Source organism: Pleuronectes platessa, chromosome 17, assembly GCF_947347685.1.
Source record: "Pleuronectes platessa chromosome 17, fPlePla1.1, whole genome shotgun sequence".
NCBI classification, from domain to species: Eukaryota; Metazoa; Chordata; class Actinopteri; order Pleuronectiformes; family Pleuronectidae; genus Pleuronectes; species Pleuronectes platessa.
The window spans coordinates 4588032-4613211 of NC_070642.1; the positions used below are offsets into that span (position 1 = coordinate 4588032).

General features: G+C 41.8%; 1 protein-coding gene across 2 annotated transcripts in view; it reads left to right on the plus strand.

Annotated features, from left to right (window-relative positions):
- The window catches only part of bach2b (BTB and CNC homology 1, basic leucine zipper transcription factor 2b), a 90063-nt gene that overhangs the window by 39209 nt on the left and 25674 nt on the right, over positions 1-25180 (plus strand). For both annotated transcript variants that reach the window (XM_053445036.1, XM_053445037.1), the window contains one exon: positions 17133-17387. In XM_053445036.1, coding sequence (XP_053301011.1) covers positions 17133-17387 — 255 coding nt within the window. The remainder of the gene's footprint in view (positions 1-17132; positions 17388-25180) is intronic.

The following is a 25180-nucleotide window of genomic DNA, read 5'->3' on the forward strand; positions in this document are numbered from 1 at the left end:
GGCAGCTGCATGGCCGCAGACGAGCTAAAACGCTTAGGATACTCAAGCGGAGATGTGCATCAATCATGCCCTCCAGGAACTGTGAACCACTGGAAAACCCAGTCTCCTCCCGCAGTCCAGCATGTTGTTCCAAGCAGTGCCGTCTCTCATCTGCAAATAGCAGCAGCTTGCGTCGTGTTTTTTCCCCCCAGAGGATTCAAGAGGCTGATCTGAGGAGGAGGAGGAGGAGGAGGAGAAGAAGGAGGAGGCCGGCTTCCTCTTTCTGTCAGTGTAATGTTTGCTCTGCATTTGGTGAAAGTGGCAGAGGAGGGTGACCTTTGATACACAGAGCAGGGCCTAGGTATTTCATCTACCTGCTCAACAGAGGAGCACAAAGCAGTTTAGCGCTCGGTAGAACTGCCCCATCCTTGAGAAGCACTAACGGAGTGTGGCGAATTCAAAGGTGTTGAAAGAGAGACAAGACAAAGCTCCTAAAGGATCCTGAACAGAAATGTCTGTAATGGCAAAGATTGCAGTTGTATGAAACATATCCCATCCCTCCGCCCAATCGTCTTGGTAGGAAAAAAAAGCTGATTTTACCTTATTTTAAGACAGAGTCACCAATAATCTCTTACTAGTGATTGTGTACATGTAGTCTTTATGTCCTGTGACCTTTAAGGTTTGTGTAGTTATGGCAGACGCCTTTTAGTAATGCGATGCAGTAATGCAACATTTATTTTTGGAAATCTTGAAGAAAAAAAGAAAAGGGTTAGGGTTAGGGTTAGCCATTTGATACATTGTTAATATGAAACACATTAATTAGTTCAGCTTTAAATGCTAAACGGAACACCTCTCTGACGGGGACTGATGGGAAATTAGTTCCTAATCTGAACCATTTACACATGAAAAAAAACATTTGTATATGAGTAATATATATTCCCCTTTGATTGACTTGTGAATGTGATGGAGCGGAAACATTTCCCTCATGTTCGCGCTGAAACAGAAACATCCATAAAAGGACTGAGAGCATGTGAACGCTGAATGGCTCTGCTTATTTATCTCCTCGAGGGGACAGATAGATGGAGATATGAACACTCAGGTATCACACTCGTCCTTCTGCCTCGCTTCTCTCAGCCTTGATGACACTAACAAATGGCAGCACACGGACTCGTCTGTTCTCCCAAGCTGCACGGTCATTGAAAACATCAGAGTGCATGCAGTGAATGAAGAATAACAGATTTTTTTTATTTAAACCAGAGTTTCTCCTTAAGTCACTGTCCTGAAACATCCCTTGATTTTACATTATTTTTAAATCACATCAGAGGAGGAGCAGTGTGTGAAAACAAACAGTCAGGCTCTGACTTGCTGTGTGTTGCCTATAGATATTGTCCTTTCAGCTGATTATTGGATTACTCATTTCCAGCCATGATGGAAAAATCAATCACATGTCGCTTGGACAAATGTCATCCAGTATATACCACGGTGTGTGCACTGTGCTGTGTCGTGCTGTGGTCCGGGTGTACAGTATAGAGTGTGAGCTCAGGGCTTTTTCCACAGTGACTCGTATACCATTTGCTCTCGCTGCTCCTTCTCCTTGAACTTGGTACAGTTGCATGTTTTAATTAAAAAAAAATCTATACTCCCAGAGATAAATATTGATCCCTCAAGAGCCAAGACTGTAAGTGAGTCATTTGACCAGTGGCCTGCACTTTTACAGCCAGATATACACTTTGGAACTATGTCAATGTTTGGAAGAAGAGCGAGAGGTGGCTTTTTGTGAGCGTGAAAATGTCCGTATTGTTGATTTTCATGAGTATTTTCTAAAGCTGGACTCCTGAGGATTTCTGCCCAATTGGGTCTGGACTTTCTTTGGGGTTTCCCTCCATCACATTAACAGCGCAGCAGGAGATTCTCTCCTTAGACATGTTTACAACAACAAAGAAATCACCGGAGCATTCAGGTGAGGGGGTGATAGACCGTGCAGAGGCAGGACGTAATGTAAAATTCCGCTGAGCAGATCACTTTTATTTGTTCACAGCACATTAACACTAGTGTTGGCCCGTATTTACAAAGGCTCTCCTGACGTTTCCTAATTGTATGGTTCTGCATTTTCATCCTGAGATATTTGTTTTCTGTTTGTTTTTCTCATTCGACAAAGTGTTGGTAGATTCACATGCAGCACCTACCAGCTGTGTCCGAAATCCCTTACTCATCAGTACAAAGTCCACGATATAGTGATTTTGCAATTTTGTAGTGCTACCACCCTGCATTGCACTCACAGCATCAATAGGATGAAAAAGGGTGGAGAGATGAGACTAGAGAGGGCAGAGCTTCTCTCTCTATGTGCTGATTCTGATTCTTCTTATTTTGATGAAAAATATCTGAATTATTGTTAAAATAAAGAAAGACAGGTTTATATTTGCCAGGATTTTCACAGAATTTTAAAACAGTCTAAACTTGGTTATTTAAACATGCATTTTGAGGTTAAAGTATTAGTACTATATATAAAATATTAAAAATTTATTATGGGATTTTCCAACAGCTGACGTTGTTGTACGTCATACTCCTGCAACTATGATGTAATTACCAGCCCACAGTCCCCCACATACCAGTCCCTATTCATTGAGTAGTGGGTAGTGACCGAGAGGGTGATTTTGGACTTGGCCACTGTTTTAATAACAGTATTTCAAAGTCTGTTCTCTTAGAAGTATTAATTTCATGGTAAATATTTAAACTGTTATGCACCATATTGTAAAGGTTTTTCAATTTTTCTGTTTGTGCATTTTATCAATCTGTCCTTCTCCTATCTATCATCATGTGACAGTGCACAGCAAACGTGAATTGTCCGATTGCAGCACTGTGTTTTTACAGATTACTCTAATGGCTGCATGACACAGCTGGCCCACCGATGTCAAGATAAATCACTGCAGGATGGATCCAAATGCAATAATTACACAGGGAGGACTTTATGACCGAGAGGCCTGCTTTCGTTTTTACTGCCAGCCTGTGACAGGGGGAAACAAGTTGAGTTGATGGAAAAAGTTGAGTCACAAGTTGTGCATTTAAAAACAGAAAATGCTCTGTCATCACAAGGTGGACAGGATGATCAAGGGGATTTAAGGCGTCCATCTCGAATGTGCTGTACTTCAATGTTTATGGGCCAATATATATATTGTGTTGCTTCATAATTAGGAGCAAGGGATGAAAACACCCCAAACAATTCACGCTCTGCTCACGGGTGATGCACTTCCTCCTCCCTGCGAATATTTCCACTGTGACTTGTGATGCTTGGGCGTGCAAATGAGTCCAATCAATAAGCAATATACTCTCTCTTCTCAGTCTGACTCATCTCAGGCGTCTGCCCAAAAGCCACTAAACCACACTCTGTGTCACATCTGCGCACTCTTGAAACCATAACCTTTCAGTCAGTGCCCTCGCACTTGATCGCAGGCAGCCGACGTTCTGCGCTGACGTACTCTGACAGCTCTGACTGACCTATGATACATTCATTGCACTCACGCTTTACAGTAGATGATGTCATATGCCCCGTAGGTGTATTGTAAATTGTTATTGATAATACGTCTTTGTAAGACACAGAATTGGCTGGATTATATCAATTTGAAGGAATGAAGCCACTCATGTTTAACAGGTGGATTGGGTGTGGAATATTTGTCAGTGGATATTTTACTGCAAGATTAGATGTTTTGGTGGAAAACAAATGAGTTGTCTGTGAAGGTTTTACGGCTACATATCAGTGTATCAGCAGTGCAGCTTACCAGAGAGGCCTATTTAAATCCAATCATATCCACATGAGGCAACAATTATATTTCTTACAAAACTTTTGCAGTTGAGTTGTAGAGAAATGTCATTTTGAGGACCATGACGGTCACGTGTTTATTGTATGAGCTTTGTGATGTGTCCTGTGATTCTTTCATGTTTTTTAGCAACATTTATACACAGTAGAGAAATGTGTGTGTGTGTGTGTGTGTGCGCGTGTTTTTTCTCCGTCACATCACTTCCCTAATTACCTCTGCCTAACTTATTTTACTTATTTACTTATTTTTTGTTGATTATGTTCAGTGAGCATTATATTCTGTCCCTTTAGTTTTGGAACCATATGATGTTGCCAACCATATAAGCATTTATTGTGAGTTATGAAATAAGATTGTCGGAGTGATGTGTTTCCGTACATTAAAATTTGGATGGAGTTTGCTATGTGAGTTTAGAGTTAAGGCCGGGAGAAACCTGCCTAACACTGACGTGGCTGTTCCCTCGCTGGGTAATGTGAGTGCGCTCCCAACTCAGCCTCAAGTGTTGGAACATGTGAATGTGTTGCCGCCCCCCCCTCCTCGTGCCCCTCACACTGGCATCGCCGCGGATGCCGTAAACTGACAGCAGCGGCTGTTCAGCAGATCCCCTGCAACGCCTGAATGACGTTTAGGTTTGTATGTGACCGGACTGACTACCTTGGAAGCCAGGGAGGTTAAAGTCAGCAACCTACAGTAGCCACACTCATCAGAGCCTGTTTACAGTCGCAATCAAAGTCACATGGAGTCATAAAAAAATCATAAAAACAGATTTATTTGCCGTTTCCATGCACGGGAGGGGTTGAGCACTCTGAAAATTAATGTGGAAATGTCATTTTAAGTATTTCTTCTGTAATACAGATCAGACTTTGTGAGACTCTACTACATGTAAACAAAAGAAAGAGTCACGCTGGGTCAGGACACACAGGAGACCACTGTTCAATTTTCGATGTATTGTTGTTTCATTTATCAATCACCATCAATCCTCAACCTTAAACATGGCGTTATTCTGGTAGCCATGAAGATGAATGTCCTTGAACCTTAAGGAATTTTTAACTAAATCCACAAAACACAAAAAACGATATTATTAGAACTTTGGGAAGCCTGATCATGTCGTCTGCGTTGTTGTGACACTGTTTTTATGCTGCTCGACACTGAGCGGTCGCATTATCCTCGAATTAGATTTCTTGAGTCAGAGGTAAATATGCTGATGTTGTCAGGCGTCTCGTATGAATGACAGCCGTTCGCAACCTTGTGAAGGGAGAGAACAAGAGCTGCAGGGCGCCGAGCTAAACAAAGCTTGTTTGTTAATGGTTGAAAGACAGTTTGGAGGGAATCCGCTCGCGTGGCCTTCCAGTCTTGCGCGTGGTCTTTCACGGCAGAACAAGACGTTCCGACGGCACATGAACAAATACACTCGAAAGAATTGATGATTAAAGAAGCGTCAGCGTGGTGTCAAGCACCGACCCTGAGTATTGCGACATGCAGGGATGTCTCTTTGTGCTCGTCAACCGTGTGTTACAATCAGTCGCATTCGTAGATGTTGCCTTTTATCGTTTAATCAGAGCCTGGTTTTGCGGCCTTTTCATGTTGGCAGGATATTTATACCAGTGCTCCAGTTTTACACATTTCCGCATGTTTCTACAACAATGTAAAGCAAATTTGTAAAACTTGAGAGGTTACACACAAGAGAAACGTGTGTGACTAAAAGCTTTTCTTTGCCATATCAACAGGCTTGTACCCTCCAGCCCACTCACCCTTACACACATGATCACACACACATGCTCCCTTGGCTTTGCACACACACCCACACACATGCATGCGTACAGACGTGGCTTTTTGAAGGTTTTGACGTGGGCGATGCCTCTGTGTCAACTCTTTCCTGTGGAGAGACTTTCCACTTGATTTTTTTTTTCCATGAGAGCTCTGAGTGTGAGCTTTTTGTCGAAATGACGGTTACATTTTTTTTGTCATGCATGTGCCGGGTCTATTGTTTCAGATGAAGGCTTCCACCTCAAACCTACCGACCCCCCCCCCCCCCCTTTCTCAACTCTTCACTCCATTAATAATTCAGCACATAATCCAGGCTTGGTCACACTCATGCTAGCAGCCCCTTGGCCTGCCCATCACTTGCCTAATTAGTGCAAGATCTGCTCCTTTTCAGGCGGTTGCGGGAGAACACTCCACTTATCCTAATCCAGTCCCTCAAAGGGCGCCTTCCCTCTTGACAGTGGTGGTTTTGGTGGTGTTTTGTTTCCCCCTTTTGGCCTTAGAGGGGCTGGCAAATACCAAAACTTGTTTCCCTTGTTAATTCAGCTAATCCCACAGAAGGAGGTTTAGACCAACACACTATTGTGTGTGCAGGTGTGAATGTCAAGCATGAGTTAAGAAATGCAATATGTATCCGTTAACCTTCCTGGAGTCGAGAGTCTTTGCTTTGGCGCATGTTGTGCAGTAATGTGGTATTTACATTAAAGGCTGTGTCCAATGAAAACCGAATGGTTCTGAGTCACGTTGAGTCACACCAGAATGTCGGGCAGACTGTTCAAATACTGAACGTCTAATTCACAGACATCACAGATAGTTCTTCTCAGACGACTAAATGAAGTGGAGTGAGTTGTCATATCATGTGAGGGCCAAGGCGACGCTGACACAGAGCAACTCTGCCTCAGACATTTTAAACAGCGAGCCCAGTCTATAGATAACCCCAGTGTTTCTATCACATGTGCAGTGTGTTACCATATAAGACAGCAATATGACTCACCCCGCTCACTGACCTACTATGTGGGAAGTCATGATTCATGCAAGCTGCATTTGAGCAGGCAGGGTCCAGAAATACTCTGGTATGCCATCGCACATGCAAAACTACCACACACACACACACACACACACACATATACACACACACATACCTCAGTTGCTCAGTCATACTCACCACCCACAGACACTGATAGGCTAGATCCTGTCAGTAACCAACAGTGAGAGACATTAGAAAGTTATCAGAGCAAAGAGTGGAATAACAAGATGACTGGATCTGTGCTTAGGCCTTTCTGAGGTAATGCCAACGTGTTCAGGTGACGCTTACACTGCTTGATTTACACTGTTTCTGTGATGCTTGTTAGGACGCAAAGATGATTTTTAAAGAAATCAACGTAAAGTCTTGTATTTTTCAACAGACAGCACCAGTGATACTGACTGCATTTCAGTGAATACTTTCTGTGATAGCAGACCTATTTTTAATTATTTGGCCGTTAAGGGCGGGTGATTTCCTTCGTTGTTTGTCTTGATTTTATTCTTCGAGGTGAGCTTTCAGCAGGGATTAATCAGCAACATGCATAGTGTCTACTCTACATAGTGTCTGGAGTGTTGTTCAGTTAGATGCAGATGCAAGCCACCGCAGTGACACCAGGTTTTGAAGACATGCTGTAGAAACCCGTGTTCACACCTGGCCACGAGTGCCAAGCGTCTGTTTCCCCAGTTCGCTCTTCCGTTGTCTTTCTGTGGATTGAAGCTGTCAAAGGTTTTTTCTCTTACCCCTCTGACTTCATATTTTCCTGATATCAAAGACACAAGCCTCAGTGCCTCTTTACTGCAGTTGTCAGATGCTTATAATTCGTTTTTTGATGTGCAATCTAGAAGACTGATTTTTTCTGCACGGCTTGTGCGATACACTAATTGTCTCTTTTAAAAGCTAAATCTCTGCGGTGGTTTGAGTATTGATTCCGTGGCTGAGGTAACTGCCTGGACCTTTCCATTGCTGGGAGATGAAGCAGCTCTGGTGTTAATAAGGCGTGTTGCAGATAGATGCAGGTCTGTGCAGCAGTCCAACTGCATTCTGGCCTGATCAGAACTTGCTCAGTTGCATGCTCGCTCTCTCAGCCAGTCCCATTCATCAGTGTCAGCAGCAGGAGCACCGTGGGAGGGTCTGCAGCTTGGCTGCACCCAGGGGACGCAACCTAACCCAGGTTACTCCAGTCATGTGACCATGCCAGTCCTGAGTGTTTGCTAAGGACATTACATTAATGGAGTACAGAGTAGGTGCCTTCTCAGGACAGGCTCTTTTATTAGATCCAGGGCAACAGATCTAGGGTCCAGCTGAATCGTGTGCATGAATAGCTCCTCTGTGTGGAGGGATTGATGCTGTGTTGTCTTTGTCTCAGTCCTCCAATCGAAGCACAGGGAGACAGTATTGGTTTCTATCTGCAGCGAAAAGCACTTGATCCATATGTAGATGAACTTCAGGATAATGAGTCCAGTTGCATCCTTACATGGTTCCATGACACCCAGGTTTTACTTTCAAACTTTCTAGATTATCATATGTTGTGAAACACCTTACCTCAGTCAAATTCCATTTACAACCAGAGTGATGGAATCTTTCTGCAGTATTAAATATTTTATGATACACCACAACAGGACTTGGAATTAATTGCACAGTGGCAATAATTCTGATATATTTGTTAGTGCAATCAAACACGGCAAAGGTTCTCATCATGCTTCCACGTTTCTCAGTGTTTAATCAGCAGATCCTGGTGAGCATCAGCTGCATATCTCTGAGGTGGCTGTCTTGCACATATTATCTCAGGATCAATATTGGCAACCCGGTGACCTTCTGAAAGCTGTTTGGCTTATCAGCAGTGTGGAGAATGAGGAGCATCTGCCATGGATGTTAGTGAAGCCTCTGTGGTCGGATTGGAAAGCCCCACAAAAACGGCTCGGCTCTAAACATGTCTTACCATCTGAAGTTGAGGAATTTACTCCAGGGATGCCGTCGCGCTGCTGGTTTTGATACAGCACACTGATGATGTTCTTTATCTAAATGAACATTCAAATTCATCCATTTTTAACCGAGATGTGAGGAAACAAGTTGAATGCCGAAGTCACCTAGTTCTCTTTTTTGTGTCCAAACACCACATCATTGAATGCATTACTCAGCTACCTCCTGAGTTACAGATTTTTTTGTTGCAATGAAAAGACACACAATACTTCCTTCCTCTTACCAAGAAAGGCCTCTCGTTTTGAAATCACGTATTTGTGATTTGGCTGAATATTGGCTCCATTAATAATTTCTGAGACACATGATGCAGCCTGAGCCGGATGTTTAGTCTGTGACAGCAACAGTTGCACACACAAAACCACACTATGTAATTAGAGAACATCGTTTTCTTTTAGAAACCGGAAAAGAAGACTGGTTTTTAGTCTTGATGACAGTGCATTTTGAACAGGTTTTGCAACACTGTCAAAAGCCACAAGGTTCAGAGAGTTGTCTGAACCACCAGGCAACCACTCAGTCCTGCTTAAGCTATAACATAACAGAAATAACCAATATTTGTCCAGTGGAAAGATGGATCACAACTGAGGACACACAGTTTTTGCACGACTATTAATTATAATTTCGGGAGATTTTAAGTGATGTCGGGTACACTGATCAGTCACAGCATTAATAAAGGTAACCAGTTTAAATGGTGTGGCTCATATAATACCAATCACAGCTCATTCAGAGTCTTAAATAACCTGAGTGTGAAATACAGGACTAATAGAAACAGAGAGGGGTGTAGCTGCGTAATATCCAGGGAGACATTGGAAGCGAGTTAGGAGCTGTAGGTCTGAATCCAACCTCATTTGCATTTTCTATAACGGCCCAGATAGAGTAATCCCTGTTTAATCAATCCATGTGTCTGATATCCCCATTCGGCGCTCGTAATGAACTATTCACACGTTTCTGATGATCTCTGCAGTTTGTCCATCCTGTGTACGCACCACCTTCTGATAATAAAGGACAGCCCCCAATTGTCCAAAGCGAATGTATGATACAGTACTGCATGACTGGAGATGCACATGTTTCAAGATTATCATACCATCTTAATTAGGAATTGTTTATTTTAACAGAACAACTAAATGAAATGATCAATACCTAAGAGGTGCTGTGTTAAAGCCTTGCTAAGAGCCAAGAAAGGCTTTAATATTCATTGTAGCCAACAAAACATTTATTGGACTGGCTGTACAATAAATCAATGTCGTGTTTGCTCTCCTGTCTTGCGAGTAGTACAGTGAGAGTTTTGCATTTGTTTGTGTAAATGTTTTAGAGTTACAGTGCACACTGATCATGTCGGCCTCACTCTATCTGCACTTTTCACAAATAAGCTGGTCTTAATGTCACCATATCCCAAAGATGAAGCTGTGTATGGATGGTTATTTTTCTTAAAACCCAAAAGAGTGCTACTTTCAACCACAATGGCTGACGCAGTACAAATGGTTGCGGTCCAAATGGGAGTGTCATGCTGTGTGTGTGTATTGTGGGCAACTCTAAACTTGTAACCAGGTCAACACACTTGTGTTGAAATGTTGACGTTGCACAATAATAGGAAACACAAAATCAGCCGAACCACACAGCACTATGACAGAGAATGAGAGAGAAATTGAAAGTGTGTTACAGACTAGAGTATGTCAATTAAGACGGCTGCATGTAAACTCATTGATTATTACCTTCATTTCCCCAAAAAGATGCTACCTGTGAAAAAGTTAGTCTGGAGAATGTAAAACACATTCAGAACAAACCGCATCCGCACAAGATTTAGAAAATGACCCAAACCAAAACCCCAAACCCCTAAATCCGTACTTTCCTGGAATCCACTGGGTCTAGGTTGTGTAGCAGAACTCTATTTCATTCCTGACTCTACTTTCTCAACTTCTGTCTTGTCAGCTACCCAACTTACCATATACATACATGTGCTCAGCACAGCCTGCCCAACATAGCCACAAATAATAATCAGAGGGTATGAGGAAGCAGATAGTTTCACATGAGGAAATGAAACCTTTAAAAAAAAGAATCAGTACATCTTATTTAAATACAGTACATTATGATGTGCATTTGTGGCTAAAATGGCTTTTTCTGGCATTTGCTTTGCTTGCAAACGTAGATAGAATGCATGGTAACATACGCTGTTATACTTGCATTTATTATCATCATCATCATCATCATCATCATGATCATCATCATCATCATCAAATTTGACATTCGCCACCTTGTACAGCACCAAGGGCATTTGTTACTGTGGCTTAATTTGATAATTCCAATTAAAATCAGGTTCCTACTCTGTGTAATTACAGTCATCTGGCAGAAGTCCTCCCCCCTAATTTCACACAGTGATATAGTGTTCACGCTAGTCTCCCTCTGACTGTACTGCCTCATTGGTTAATGTTATTAGTCTGCAGCATTTGGGACTAACCTTGTTTGTTACACGGAGCCACAGCGCATTTGGATTTCATCACAGTCATGCTCCGACGATGTCCGTGGAACAAAATCGTCCCACAACTATTTCATCTGTTGACCCCCAGTTGTGTGTGGTTTGCAGCAGGTGCTCATGTTGGCCTCCCTTAGCTCCGTGCTGAGCATTGTCGGAAGCCCTAATCTGTCAGGAAAATGATGGAAACCATCATCACACATATCAACAAATCAATAAGTAATGGAACAAAAAACTATTTAATTGATTAAAAGGTAGGCTTGGTAAGTTGTTTGGCTGGCGTACCTGTCCGACTGTAACCTACCTGCCTATGTGAACCCTATCCGTGCTCTCACTGTGCATGACAGGTTTTCTTCACAAGCCGGGGAGACATACACCACTGAAGCAGAGTCAATAGCCAGAAGTAAGTCTGGCCAAAAGTCGGCTTCTAGCAGTTGTCGGGCAGTGTATGTGCTTTGACAAGAAGCTCGATGGGAGGAGGAGGGATGTATCGCTTGTATATTTACAAATCGTAGCCTGCTCATGCTAGCTTTCCCAGGATTACCAACCCCAGCTTTAAGTGTGAGAAAGGGAGCAGGTTCCATCTCTACAAAAAGGATAATGCCATTTCGTCCTAGTTTCAACTGGTAATATAGATATTAGATTTCCGAAAAAATACAAAACGTTAGGCCTGTAATGTCACATTCCTAGATGTGAGTTATTCAATGACTGAAGAGATTGTCAAACTGAAAAGATAAGGTCCAAGTCGACAGAACAATGTTGCTGTTGATGTTTTGTCAGTATCACAGTCTTCATCACCACGGAACTGTGAAGATCATTAGGAAGATTTAAAGATCTACGATATCAAGAGATTAAAGGCCCCATAATGAGAAAGTAATACACATTACACCATTTTTACACCAAAGGAAGCGTATGTGTAGTTTATTAAACATGGGTAAACGCTCTAAGTAGACTTGTGTGTCTCTCTGTCTTTTTTTATATTTAGTACATCCACCACGGTGTCATGTTTACATTGGAGTTGATAAATACTTGTGACCTCTGCATAGTAATTTGACCGAGGATTTAATGCCAATTGTATCCTCACGCAATACAAAAGCCAGACGTTAGTGGGAAACAGGGATAAGTGGAACTTGAGTGAGGATTGTTTTGTAACCAACTTGTCTCTTATTGTTCTCTGTGATTTTTGTCTATTTTTGAGGAAGTGGACTTTGACTGGAGATTTTTTAGTACAAAGGTCAGGAACCAACTGTAAAGCTCCAAGACTCAAGTTGTTCTGAAGATAATCACCCTTTAATTTGTCTCTATATGTCTCCACGTCTGTGTTGCTTTGATATTGATGGCAGTTTTTGAAAACATCCTGCCTTCAGAGTGTTGGCGGACTTTGTCCTGAAATTGTCCGACCAGTAACTCAGAAGAACAATGTTATTCAGGAGGGTTAGTTGATATCTGCTGGTGCTCGACTGCAGCCAGGTTTCCAATCTGGTTCTGTTTTTCTGCATGTTAAACTGGCAAATCCCACATGAAAGTATTTCGTAGTTGCAGAGGTGCACAGTGTCTGCTTGCCAGAACCACAGAGAAAACAGGAAGCCTCCACATCGAAGCTCTCAGTGTTGGCTTCGCTTCAAGGAGAAATGGCAAAACAAACTATGTTAAAAGAATCTATGCTGTTGTATATAATCTGCATATAGAAAACTCAAGTAGGGCATCTCTCCAGGAATGTGTAGAAGAGCTCCATGAATAACGGATGATGTGTTTTTATGATAGGAGTAATCATGACTCTGCCACCGGGGGCTCAGTTCAGCCCCCAAACACTGTCCGCCCTCTCTCCTTCATATTTTAAAATCTGTCTTGGCCCAGCCCCGCCTCTTCCTTCCACACACCCTGAACGTCATCCTGCCGAGTCTTGACGAGGGGAGGGGGGGACACACATCACAGAGCACATTATGATACTCAGTCACACATTACTACCCCTCCTTAAATTCCCCCAACCAAGACCACATGAATATGATAGTGTCAAGCCAAAGCTGCCTCAAACCTCCTGCCGCTCGTCCTGCTCAGGTCAATGACTGCTTCAATGTTTTTGTTCCTCTATAAATGCTGCTGTTGTCCACAGAATTAGTCCAGCCTTAGCTTTGCTCTTATAGCCAACGGATGCATAAAACTAGAGCCTGAGTTGGCCAAAAGATTTTTCTAACCTACCCCCGGGGGAATCTCAGCTCATTTCCATGGCGATAATCTGTGACACTGCCGATAACTGAGAAAAAAAAGAGAGGAAAGAATGGCGCACAATTTGTGGTGTGTGTGTGTGTGTGTGTGTGTGTGTGTGTGTGTGTGTGTGTGTGTGTGTGTGTGTGTGTGTGTGTGTGTGTGTGTGTGTGTGTGTGTGTGTGTGTGTGTGTGTGTGTGTGTGTGTGTGTGTGTGTGTGTGTGTGTGTCAAAGGAAATAATGTGACATTGAGCCTGTAGACAGATTTTCATTTCTGCATCTGCCACATTCCAGAATTAAATCCGGAAATCGACCTGAAGTGTTTTTATTCTCCGAACAGGTATTCATGCTATATATGAATATAGCTGGATATGAATACAACATGCAGATCATATCTATGGCTCTGGGAAATGATGATGAACAACTTGCTCCATTCTTCATGTTTTTTAATTCCAGCAAGAATATGTATTTACCCAGAATGCGTTGTCCACTATTCCTTCTTAAAAGAATAGATGAACATTTTCTGAAATATGCATTTGTACTATTAGTCAAGAGGCGATTAGCTTTGTGTAAATGTTGTGAGATACATCTTTCGAGTTTGTGCGCTTTAGAGATGTGGTTAATCTAGCTCCCTTTCCTTGCTTCCCCTCGCTAAACTAACCACATCGTGACTCCAGCTTTGAACTGAAGTAAGTAAGTGAGTAAAGTTGAGGACCCGTCCCTGAGCAAAGTCACAAAATGCTTCCCAAAAATATAATAACCATGGGGCAGCTGTGGCTCAGAAGTTGGTTCGCTAAAGTACTGTCTTTAGATGGTCGACTTTATGCAAAAACAGCCCATTTACCATAAAAGTAGTATTTATCAATACAAATATTGAATAATGTGATGACATTGATCTTCCAAGATAAATTAAAATCTTAGATCTAGATAAGGGATGCCAGATGGTAAAACAGCACTTGACCAATGACAACAGTCAGGCAGCAGCAGAAACAGTTAGTGATGGCTCTCGATTCATAATGACAGGTGAACTTAAGTGTGGTACAAGATGTAACCTGCAGCTGCTTCTGACGCACCTTCTGTACGGTGTGGCAGAGTACTGCTTTAAGTGGTTCACCGAAGCTCCACAAGCGTAATTGCTGTAAGGCCGAGTGCTGTAGTAATGGGTCTCCAGCCACATTAGTCTTCATCAGCTTTGCTCAGACCAGCAGGCTCGCGCTGGGAGAAGCCAGCCATAAACCCTGAAGTCAGCTCTGCCCTGCCGCTGAAGTGTACTCATCTTGATCACGCTGCACGTTTGATCCGCGCATAAATGCTAGGACACCCACCAGAAGCTTGGCGGCCTCAGTATAAGCAGCCGCCGTCAACAACTGACCCTGGAAGTTAAAAAAAGAAATCAGCACTTCTAATCATATTTCTGCCACAGCCGGCTATTTTGTGATGTGTGTGTCTGGGTATGTGTCTGTCTTCATGTATGTGTGCGTTTGTAAATGAAAATGCTTGCAAAGTATTTGTGTGTGTGTCCGTGTGTTTGTGTCATCCTTGCATTTTCCTCCCGCTGCAACAAACCATCTGAAGTCCAAGTGAAGGGTAGAAATAGCATGTTTGGATTGCTCTGAACCTCGCAACCGCATCTGGAAACATTATTCTTGGAAGACAGGTCATTATCCAAGGAAGCCAAGTGAAAAATGTTTGGTGGAAATAAGCAAGCTGTACAACAGTTGGACCAGCCAGAACCACAGGAGGAGTCTGGACTGACACAGTTGTTCCACAACAGCCCCCACAGCAGACTGCTACAGTCAAAATCATTATCATATCTCTGTCCTATAGGTAAACAGCTGAATCTACAAATGGCCTCATATTAGGGGGCTTGTGGTTCAGTGTAGCCTCACACAGCCAGAATGATCACTTCCCTCATTTCTGGTGGTCTTGGCTCTGTGTGCATTTGTTTGTGTCAGTCATTTTGTCTTGTAGAAGAAGAACTCTCCTATGTGCTGAGGCATCAGCGTGATCCCTTCTTGCACTTGATTGGACAAAAAGCACAACTCACTGGGCTGCTGAAGATCTCTTCATCTGATTTTCCAAAGTGACAGTTGTTCTTGAAGAAGTCTCAACTGTCGCTCAGTTCCTTAATGAGGCTAATCAGTTTCTCAGGGTCGAGACTTACAGTTGCTCACTCATTTGCATTTTTTCATCTGGTTCATAGATGGTCATTGGAGAGTTTTAAAATGATGCGACTTGCATCACTAACTAAAACACCTTTTTTAGTCTGGCTTTCAGCTCACAGCGGATTGTCAGTGGATGTTTTCCAGATGTTTCCTTGAGCTTAGGATTTAAAGCTCTTTTATGAGGCTTGTGTCAGCTGACTCACAGCCCAAAACTCCCGCTCAAGTCCTGAGGAATGAATCTGTTAAATCTGTAAAGGATCGAGGTTGCATAAGATATCCACTCTAAAAACGAAGGTAAATAATTTAATTTTTGCAACCTATAGCTTAAATAAATACTTCTTTTGTTGTATCTTAACATTTAGTCCAATAAACTGCTCTCATGTTGATTAAGAAGGAAAAGGTTGTATGTGGTTGAATATGTCTGTGATGTCAGGAATTACATTTTCTTCCAGCACTGTTCCCCATATCAACAGGGAGCCTTTTTACTCCACATGCACTTTCTGTAATATTCATATTTACTCCACATTTATTTTACCCATTGTAGGTAAGCCAGAGGCCTTTGTGTAGTCTCTTTCACAAGCTCTTTGTTCATCTCTCTTGGCAGAACCATCTTTAAACCGGTGACATTTAGTAATTTCACCTCCTGTAAAGCTCATCTGACAGTTTCCTTCAGCACTGCTGTATATTGTTGTGGGGATTGTGAACCGGACTGATTGCCTTCAGGAGGAGAAACATTCGCTCATGACACCAAAGCCAGTGATCCGAGTCTCAGCTGATCCCCTACAGTGTGGAGAGATTCCTACTCCTCATCCTCACCCCGTCCTTTTTCCATTCACACAATGAAGAGCTCCCATTTTCACATGATGGGAGCTTATTCCACATGCGAGGTGATGGAGCCTCTCAGTCTTCATTTTCACAACAACACCGTTCGGCACACACACCACTGTTCCTGAGGCCTTTCACCCAGATTCACTGACACTCAGAATCCTGGGTGACGGAAAAGTAATCTCACACACTCAGATAAAAGATTGTGCCATGACAAGTGACATGTTTTTACTCCAGAGATGTGTGTGTGCGTGTGTGTGTGTGTGTGTGTGTGTGTGTGTGTGTGTGTGTGTGTGTGTGTGTGTGTGTGTGTGTGTGTGTGTGTGTGTGTGCGTGTGTGAGCAGAAGAATCTAGGCCATGTGTTATTATGTATGTTTGTGTTTTGATAGAAGTTACACTGACTTACTGTTACTTCAGCCAGGTTACATAATCTGTGTTCATTTAAATCCAAACATGTACTGAACAGTATCAGTATTTATTTATTAATCTGTGTACAGAAACCCGAATGAGAAGCTTGATATAAGCGTAATCCTTCATCTCTGTGTTTGAGTACAGAGCTGAATGGTGGAGAACTGAGTTTAGAATAAAAGCTTGGAGTTCTAGATTGAATTTAGAATAAATTCAATTGGGATTTAAATGAAAAGATTTTTTTATTAATGGAAATGCGTATAAGCTGGAAATACTTTATAAGTCTGTTCTTGTGTGATTCATGTCTGAGTGAATTCTTATGTGTAACTAGTAACCTTTTGAATAACTAAAACTCAGTATGTAAAGCGGAGAGCAACAGTCTGTCAAGCCTGTGTAGGAGGTTCTCTGCAGCAGACAACCAGAGCAGATGTCAGCTCTTGGGTATGTGCTCACCAGGCTCAGCTGTAAGCTCATCCTCCTCTGTTTTGCTTCTATTTTCAGGGCGTGAGCGGAATGTCCGTGGATGTGAAGCCTGAAGCCCCCATGTATGTGTATGAGTCGACGGTTCATTGTACCAATATCCTCCTCTGCCTCAACGACCAGCGGAAGCAGGATATCCTGTGCGATGTGACTGTCCTGGTGGAGGGCAAGGAGTTCCGCGGGCACCGGTCCGTGCTGGCCGCCTGCAGCGAGTATTTCCTCCAGGCGCTGGTGGGCCAGGCGGAGAATGGCTTGGTCGTTAGCCTTCCTGAAGAGGTTTGTTCATCAAACACAATGTTTCCCTGAAATGCTATTGACTTTAAAACAATGTAAAACTTAAACTCCCCCTGACAGAGAAACAAAGGCAATAACCAGGCACTCAGCACTTTCCACGCAGTAAAACACAGTTCTCAGAACGCATCTTATGACCATAAACAAAGAACTTGTGTAATAGATAACACGGTGAACTGTGTCCAATATTTTCTTATCATATAAAACACATCAAAAGCAAAAGTTTGTTTTGGTTGCACGGGCAATTTCCAAGTTCGTGGAAAAGCGTGATACATGTATTCATCCAACATCTGATCAAAACAAGCAGCACATAACATTTACATTTATTCCAGGGGCGTAAACTTTTATCCACAGACATTAGCAGCTGTCTTGCAAAGTACAAAAGGCTATTCTGAGTCAAGAAGCTTGCCGAGACACAGACAGCAGCTGAGTCAGGGCAGACATCTCAGGGCCACAACACACTCCTGTCAACAGAGCAACTACAGCAGCCAGAAGTAGAACTGTTGCTACCGCAGTGAAGCCATCCATTGGTATCTTTTATTTTGATGGAAAACACTTTCAGTTGTGTTGGGGATCTTTCACACTCCCATCAGGTTTGGACTGGTCACTTTTTAAAGCCCCCCCCCCCCCCCCCCCCTACATTATTGTTTGAATGTGCATGAGATCTGTATACTCTTGGCATCCACACTACTACACAGTTTTAGAGCAAATTAAAAGGAGAAATTTGAAAACGCTGCTGGCCTTGGTTTAGTTTGAAAATGCCAGGTCATCATTTTAGTCTGGAAGTAGAGATGTTGGGAAACAAAAACACATGACCCCCCCCCCCCCTCTTCTGGAAGAAAACAAGAGGAAGTTAGCCTCAGCTACCAGTGTAAAATGCTACATGGATAATCAATTAGAAGTGTTGCTGACCATGATGTCTTTCCTAACAGCTGTTAAATTCTGCGTTTTACAATAATACAACTGTTTACATTTTCAAAAATGTTGGAGTGGACGTAGATTCAAAAACCCTCATTAGATTACACAATACTTGAATATAATTTCATTAAATATTCCATTATATTACTCAAAGTGAGTGATTTATTTTCAATATTTATGCATAATTTTCTTTCATTATTTTTCCATGTAACACTGTGATTGAATGTTCCGTTCATACAATATTGCTCCCTCATGTAGACTGAACCCAGGAAATCAAATTCTGGTGACTGACAGCCAGTTATACTGCACCTGCTGTGAATTTGTATGTTTTCCGATGTCATAAAAATGACTGATTATGAGCGTAATTCGTGCGGACTGCTGTGGACCTTTGCTTGTCATAAATAGTGATGAACAGATACAAATGGGACAAAAAGAGACATTTTCTGCTCCTTTATTACAAAGGATGCTGTCTGGTTGCTGCATTTCCCTGGTTTCACTCACTCTTATTGTGAAACTCTATGTAGCAAACATAGCATACAGAGTAGGACACATTCTCTGGTTGTACATTAACCAGAAGGTCGGTGGTTTGATCCCCAGCTCCTACAGTATACATGCTAAAGTGTCCCCGGGTAAGACAATAAAGACATTGAATCGCCCCTGACACCTGTGCCAACAGTGTATGAGAGAAAAAGCCCAGTCTATAGTCTTCAATGAATATGTGCGTGAATGGGTGAATGTGACCTGTAGTGTAAAGCGCTTTGACAAAATAAAATAAGATTCTATTAATCCATAAAGAAATTAGTGCGCAAACTTCCTCCAAGGTTATACAATATAGCACAGTAGAACAAACAATAGGGTATTAAATTGTATCATACATGAAATATAAATATAAAGTGTATGGAGTAAATAAATCAGTGGCTAATACAAATAACAATAGAAATGGAAAAAAAATGGAAACAATTAACTAATACTAATAAAGTGGAAGTAAGTAATATAGGATATTGCAAATGATATTGTATATATTATGATGCTAAACATTTTTACATTTTTTTTCTCAATGACTGAGTGGTCTATTAGACTCGAAAAGAGCTCTGTGAATTCTGTCCATTTTAGTCTGTTTACACACACTGAGACACAAATTCTGTACAGTTGGTGCATTGGGCGGCTGTGGCTGAGGGGTAGAGCCGTCGTCCTCCAACCTGAAGGTCGGCAGTTCGATCCCCAGTCTGACCCATCTGGATGCAGAAGTGTCCATGGGCAAGATGCTGAACCCTGAATGGCCCCCAATAGAATAACAAAGTGCTGCGAGTAGATGCACTGTATGAATGTGTGTGTGAATGGGTGAATGTATAACTATACTGTAAAGCGCTTTGAGTGGTCATCAAGACTAGAAAAGCTCTATATAAATACAAAACCAAACCATTTAACCATTTAAACGTTTAAACGTCCAAACAGGAAGTTTTCACGAATAATCCACGTGGAAAATCTACTTCACATTCTGTCTGAGCACCTGAGGGGTGTCAGCTTTGATCCATTAGTTTTAATGTCACTTTAAAACACATACATTTAGATTTTACAATAAATTATTTTGAGAATAGAAATTACTATAATTCTAACTAGAAGTAATAATTTAATTTGGATTCATTTAACTCCTTCGCGGGGGCTCTGGCGGGGCAGGGCGGTTTCCCAGTGGCACCAGACAGTTTCTGAAAATCTCACTTCATTCCCACCTTTTTTTTTTTCAATTAACTTATTATTATCTTAACATCTCCTGCCTTGACATTCTGATGGTTTTAAAGTTATTTTTCTTTTCACATTACGGGGCCTTTCTTTCAGCCAAATGATGTCAGTAAACCTTTATTTTAATCTGATCGAGACTCTGGGAGATGTGTGAGAAAATGCAACACTGAGCCTATGGGGCTGTGATTGCCAATTAGCACCTGTCAGCCGCCGCCGTCGTTGTCGGCAGCAGGTAACACTTCGCAGATTAACGCCACCTCGGGCTCAGCGCTCGTCAGGTTCAGCAACACCCCTCGCTCTCGCTCACCTCTCGCTCTCACGCTGTCACTTTAAACTGACTCCTTTCAGAGCTCCTTCGCCAAACACATGATGAAAGTACTCTGACGCATTGATGTCGCACACCCACACTCACACACATCCACCTATACATGTGCCGACGGAAAAAACTGGGGCACATCCCACATGTGCTTTGGCGTTGCGGCTCTTTGCTGGGGCCAGCATGCATTAATAAAGCGGCGCCTGTCAAATGACTTTGTCGCTACACTCATTGAAGGAGAAGTCGCTGTCAGATTGTCGTCTTATGTAAAATGAGCATCGCAGTTTGTTTTTTTTACTCTTTAACTCAGAAATTGACAGCGGGGAAGGGCTCCTGGATGCACAAAGCTGCCTCCCTTTCATTCAATTGCTGCACACATGAATAATGCATGAGCCACTGGGTGTTTCAGGTGTGAGATTGAGTGTGGAACGTAACATCTTTCAATGACTGTCTCTTTTATGTACCGGGGAGAATTACTGCCATTGAGGATTTAACCAAGCCTCCTTTCCTTTGTCTATCCCCGTTGAAGTTGACAACATTTCACACTTTTTTTTATTCTTTTTTTTATTCTTTTATCTAAATGTAAAAACAACATCAAATGAATATGTTATTCCGTTGCGACGGACACTTAAGGTAGCCCCATCATTTTCAACCACACCCCCCAATGACATGTGTAGAAGGATATCCTGTGCGATGTGATTGTCCTGGTGGAGGGCAAGGAGTTCTACAATGTGTAGAAATTCAGTTTTATTTATAAAATACTAGAAAGGATTATCAAGTATGCGTGAAGACTGACACCTCTGCAGCTTGGCAGAACAAAATGTGATACAAATCTAAACATATTCAGTATTCAAGTATTTGACAACATATATTTTGCTTAATAAGTGGGAGTTGCATTGAGATCACAAAGCAGCAATACCAAAATGGACCCTTCCATATTATTATAAAATATAGCCTACTTATATTTGGTGATGCACTCACAAGTATGAAGCATTTTCAATGTTGTGGCTGGGGTGAGCTTATATCCAGTTTTTTGTGTCTCTGTATTTTTGGTGTAAAATCATAAGCACTAAGTATAGCTGTGAAATATTGTGGAGTAAAAATATGGGGTGGTATAAATTGGAAATACTAGATTTGACTTCTCTAGTAAACAACACTTACTTCGTCAGTGGCTCTTTGTTTGACCTCATATATTAATATTAATTATACTCATATTTTCGGTGAACTTTTCCTTTAAATAAATAAAAGTCCTCCGCCCTCTCCAGCAGTTAGTGCATCCCATATTTGACTGTCTAGACAGGTCACAGCCTCCTCGTGGAGGAATGTGATTTCACTGATGTGGCTTACTGCCGCCCTTTGCTTTAAAGGGCGACTGAAGCATGCTGACACAGACCTGCTTCATGTTTGAATGACGTTTTCTCCCTGATGCTGGGGGGGGGCGCACTGGTGTGTCTGCTCAGAGCTGCCCCCTTTAGCTCGGCTGCAGGTTAGCAACACATCAATGATATGTGTGTGTCTGTCTGCGGCCACGGAAAGCTGCTACCTACTGTATGTGCAACAAAGGGTGAGTCATGGAGGCCTCTGCTACTACCAGAGGAAAGAGGGGGAGGCTGGTGCAAAATGTGAAACAAAGACCACCTCCCCCACCACCTTCTTCATTCCTCTATCATGGCCTCGCTGCCCCTGCAATAGCCAGGGCTGGGGAGGGTGAGTGACATCATCTATATCTTATGTGACTGCAGGCTTGCTGAGGGGTGGCCAGTTTAATCAGGGGCTTTGTTGGCCATCACATCATGGGGACAAAACAATTGTGCTTTATCTCAGCGATGCTGACCTCCCTGACCACCCGGCAGGGGGAAGGAACAGAAGAGCACGATGTCCATGTTGGATGATCGAAGATTTACGCACACATAAACAGACACAAGCTGTCACTATCCCCATAGGGGACGCATTCACTCCCTATCTCTGTAGCCTAACTTTTACCATCACGAATAAATCCCTAACCATAACCAAATTTAAAACCTAATTCTAACTATAACACCAAGTCTCAAACCGGAAAATCAGGCTCTACCTATGGAGACCTCAATTTTGGTCCCCACGGTGACGCCCTACTAAAATATAAAAACAAGCCCACATGCTCAGTGTTTCTTTTAATCACAAGACTTGTAAATGTAGAAGCCAATGAATATTCATAAGATTGGCTTCGCTAAGCGTGCCAAAAATATAAGGCAGGGAGTAGAATTTCAAAGAGAGCCCTCCACTGGAGAGGATCAGTCATTGCTGAGATGAACAGAAATGACCTCCATATTGTGGGAGCAAGATGTCAAGTCAAGTCAACTGTGTTTATATAGCACATTTTATACGTCAGGCATAGACCCAACTTGCTTCAGGATAAAAAACTAAAAAAGGTAAAGATCATACTCAACAAAAATATACACTTTTACATCCCACTGTATAAAGTAAAAAGTAATAGAAAAAAGGATATTATTAATGTGCAAAAATGAATAATAATAATAATAATAATAATGATGTGGATAAAGGCTATCACAAGCTCTAAGTATTGTGAGAAGATCTTTGATGGCCTATGGGTTCTATCTAATCTTTACCATTCATAGATTTAAGTAAGACGTTTTGTTTTTTACAATAAAAACAAATTATTTCTTATTCTGGGAATCACTGCAGAGATGATAAAAATTAGGGCGATGTGTCCAGACCAATTATTTTTAGTTAATACTCTGTCTGCAGCATTCAGAATGAACTTGAGTTTATTTGCCACCTGCTCTTTCAGTCCAGCGAAAAGTATATTTCAGTACTGTAGTTACTGGGAATAAATGTATGAACCAGCTTTTCAGAATCTGATTGAGGCAGGAACCATCGATCTTTAGAGATGTTTCTGACATGATATAAGACAGTCTCAGAGATGTTATATACGTGCCAACAGAAGTTAAGATCAGTATCTGAAATCATACCAAGGTTAATGGTATGCAAACAAGGTTTTAAGGACAGAGAGGTTAGTAAAGAAGGAATCTGGAGTCTCTTTTGCTTTAAAAAAAAAATGGCAATTCAATATTTGATCAGGTCACTTACTGGGCCGTGGTTGTTGGCAATGCCAAACATGTTTAATAGTATATCATTTGCTAAAGTAATTATATGAAATGTTGAATTGTTGAAAGATGGACTCAAGTGGGAGCATAAACAAATTACTAACAGCAGTGGAACAAGAATTGAATTGACTCTATGTGGAATGCATCTCATTGACAAGTACCAATTGAAACAGAGAATGATCTTCCAGTAAGATAGAAAGAAAACTCACGGGATCTGTTCCTCTCAGGCTGAGTGAAGAGCACTGAAGAGGCATTTGATGGTTACCTGAGTAAATTTTAAGATGGAAAACGTAATGTTGCCCTTCCCAAAAGAAGCAGGCAAACATGCCAGTGTGCCTAGTTTGAGCAAACATCCTCACAGTGATGAAAAAGCTAAATCTCATCATCACTACCACCTACCTGCAAGGAGAAATGCAGCAGCATGTAGCCTTGGTTCTCATGAGGGTTATTGTGAAATCCACTAATAATCACATATATTTATGTCAACTGAATCATTATTTTGAAATTGCATCAGATAGCAAATTGACTTTTTTCAGAAAAGGGAATCATTTTATTGGCTTGAATGAATCAAATAACCAGTCAAAGCGTGATTTCACTTATTGGCTCTTGCTCTGCCTACTTGTCCGCTCAGGGAATGTTAGGACTGGCTGGAGTGATTGAATACAGACCAATGCAGGGGTAGCGAAGGGCTCCACTAGGTGGAGGATCTTTGGCTAACGTTTGTGCCCTATGATTTATATTCTGGGGAAAAAAGGGGGGGGGCAGTACTGTGATTCAGCAGAGGGCTGGTTCACAGACCTCAAACCACCTCCTGTTTGTCAGTTCTTTCCTCTGTCACGAGCCAAGGAATACTGCACATTTTTCATCTCCAAAAGAAAACACACAAACACAGGTAAACATACTGTAATTAGTTTTCAAAAGACTTAAAATTGAAAGTACTGCTTGTGGCTACAGTGTTTTTTACACCACACAGTTTGAAAAAGTTGCACGGACTTCTGAATAGCGTGTTGTTATGTCAAATTAAAAGGCTAAAAAAGTGGTTTGTCCTGATTGTTGTGAGGGATAGGACCAGAGTTGGGGTGAGTTATAGTCGGGGGTAGGTTATAGGGAATAGAAGAAACATATATTATATATATATTTATAGAGAAACCAAAATGAGGTTGTCTATGTCAATTGGAATTTTTGTCTTAATAATGGCATTATCCAAATATATCATAGGTTTGGCAGTGTTTGAGAAACAAATTGGCTTACTGACCAAATAACAAGAAATAAAACTGACTACTCTGGTTGTTAGTTCTTTTTATTTTAGATTTAATTAATTTTTATAATTAATTTTTTCCCGATCATATCTGAAAGTAAAAGTGTATTTAGAAAGGGTTTGGAATGCCCTCACTTGAAGACGAGAAGATCCTAGAGAGGATGGGGCAAAAATAAACAGAAGGCTCATGATCAGAATCAGTTTTTAGACATTAGGGGGTTCCTAGTGGTCATTTATACATCTGAACATATGCAACTTTCACATGCGTGGTCAGTCGCTGCAGGGATTTGACTTATTCCTCTGTTCCTGAAGAGCAACTTCTGGTGACCACCTGATTAATGACTGTCATATCCTGAGAGCGAAGGCAGAAGTAGTGTGTCGCTTGCACTGCAAAACCTCTTAGAGGTGCTATCATTCAACTAGATAGTAGTTACCTTATACT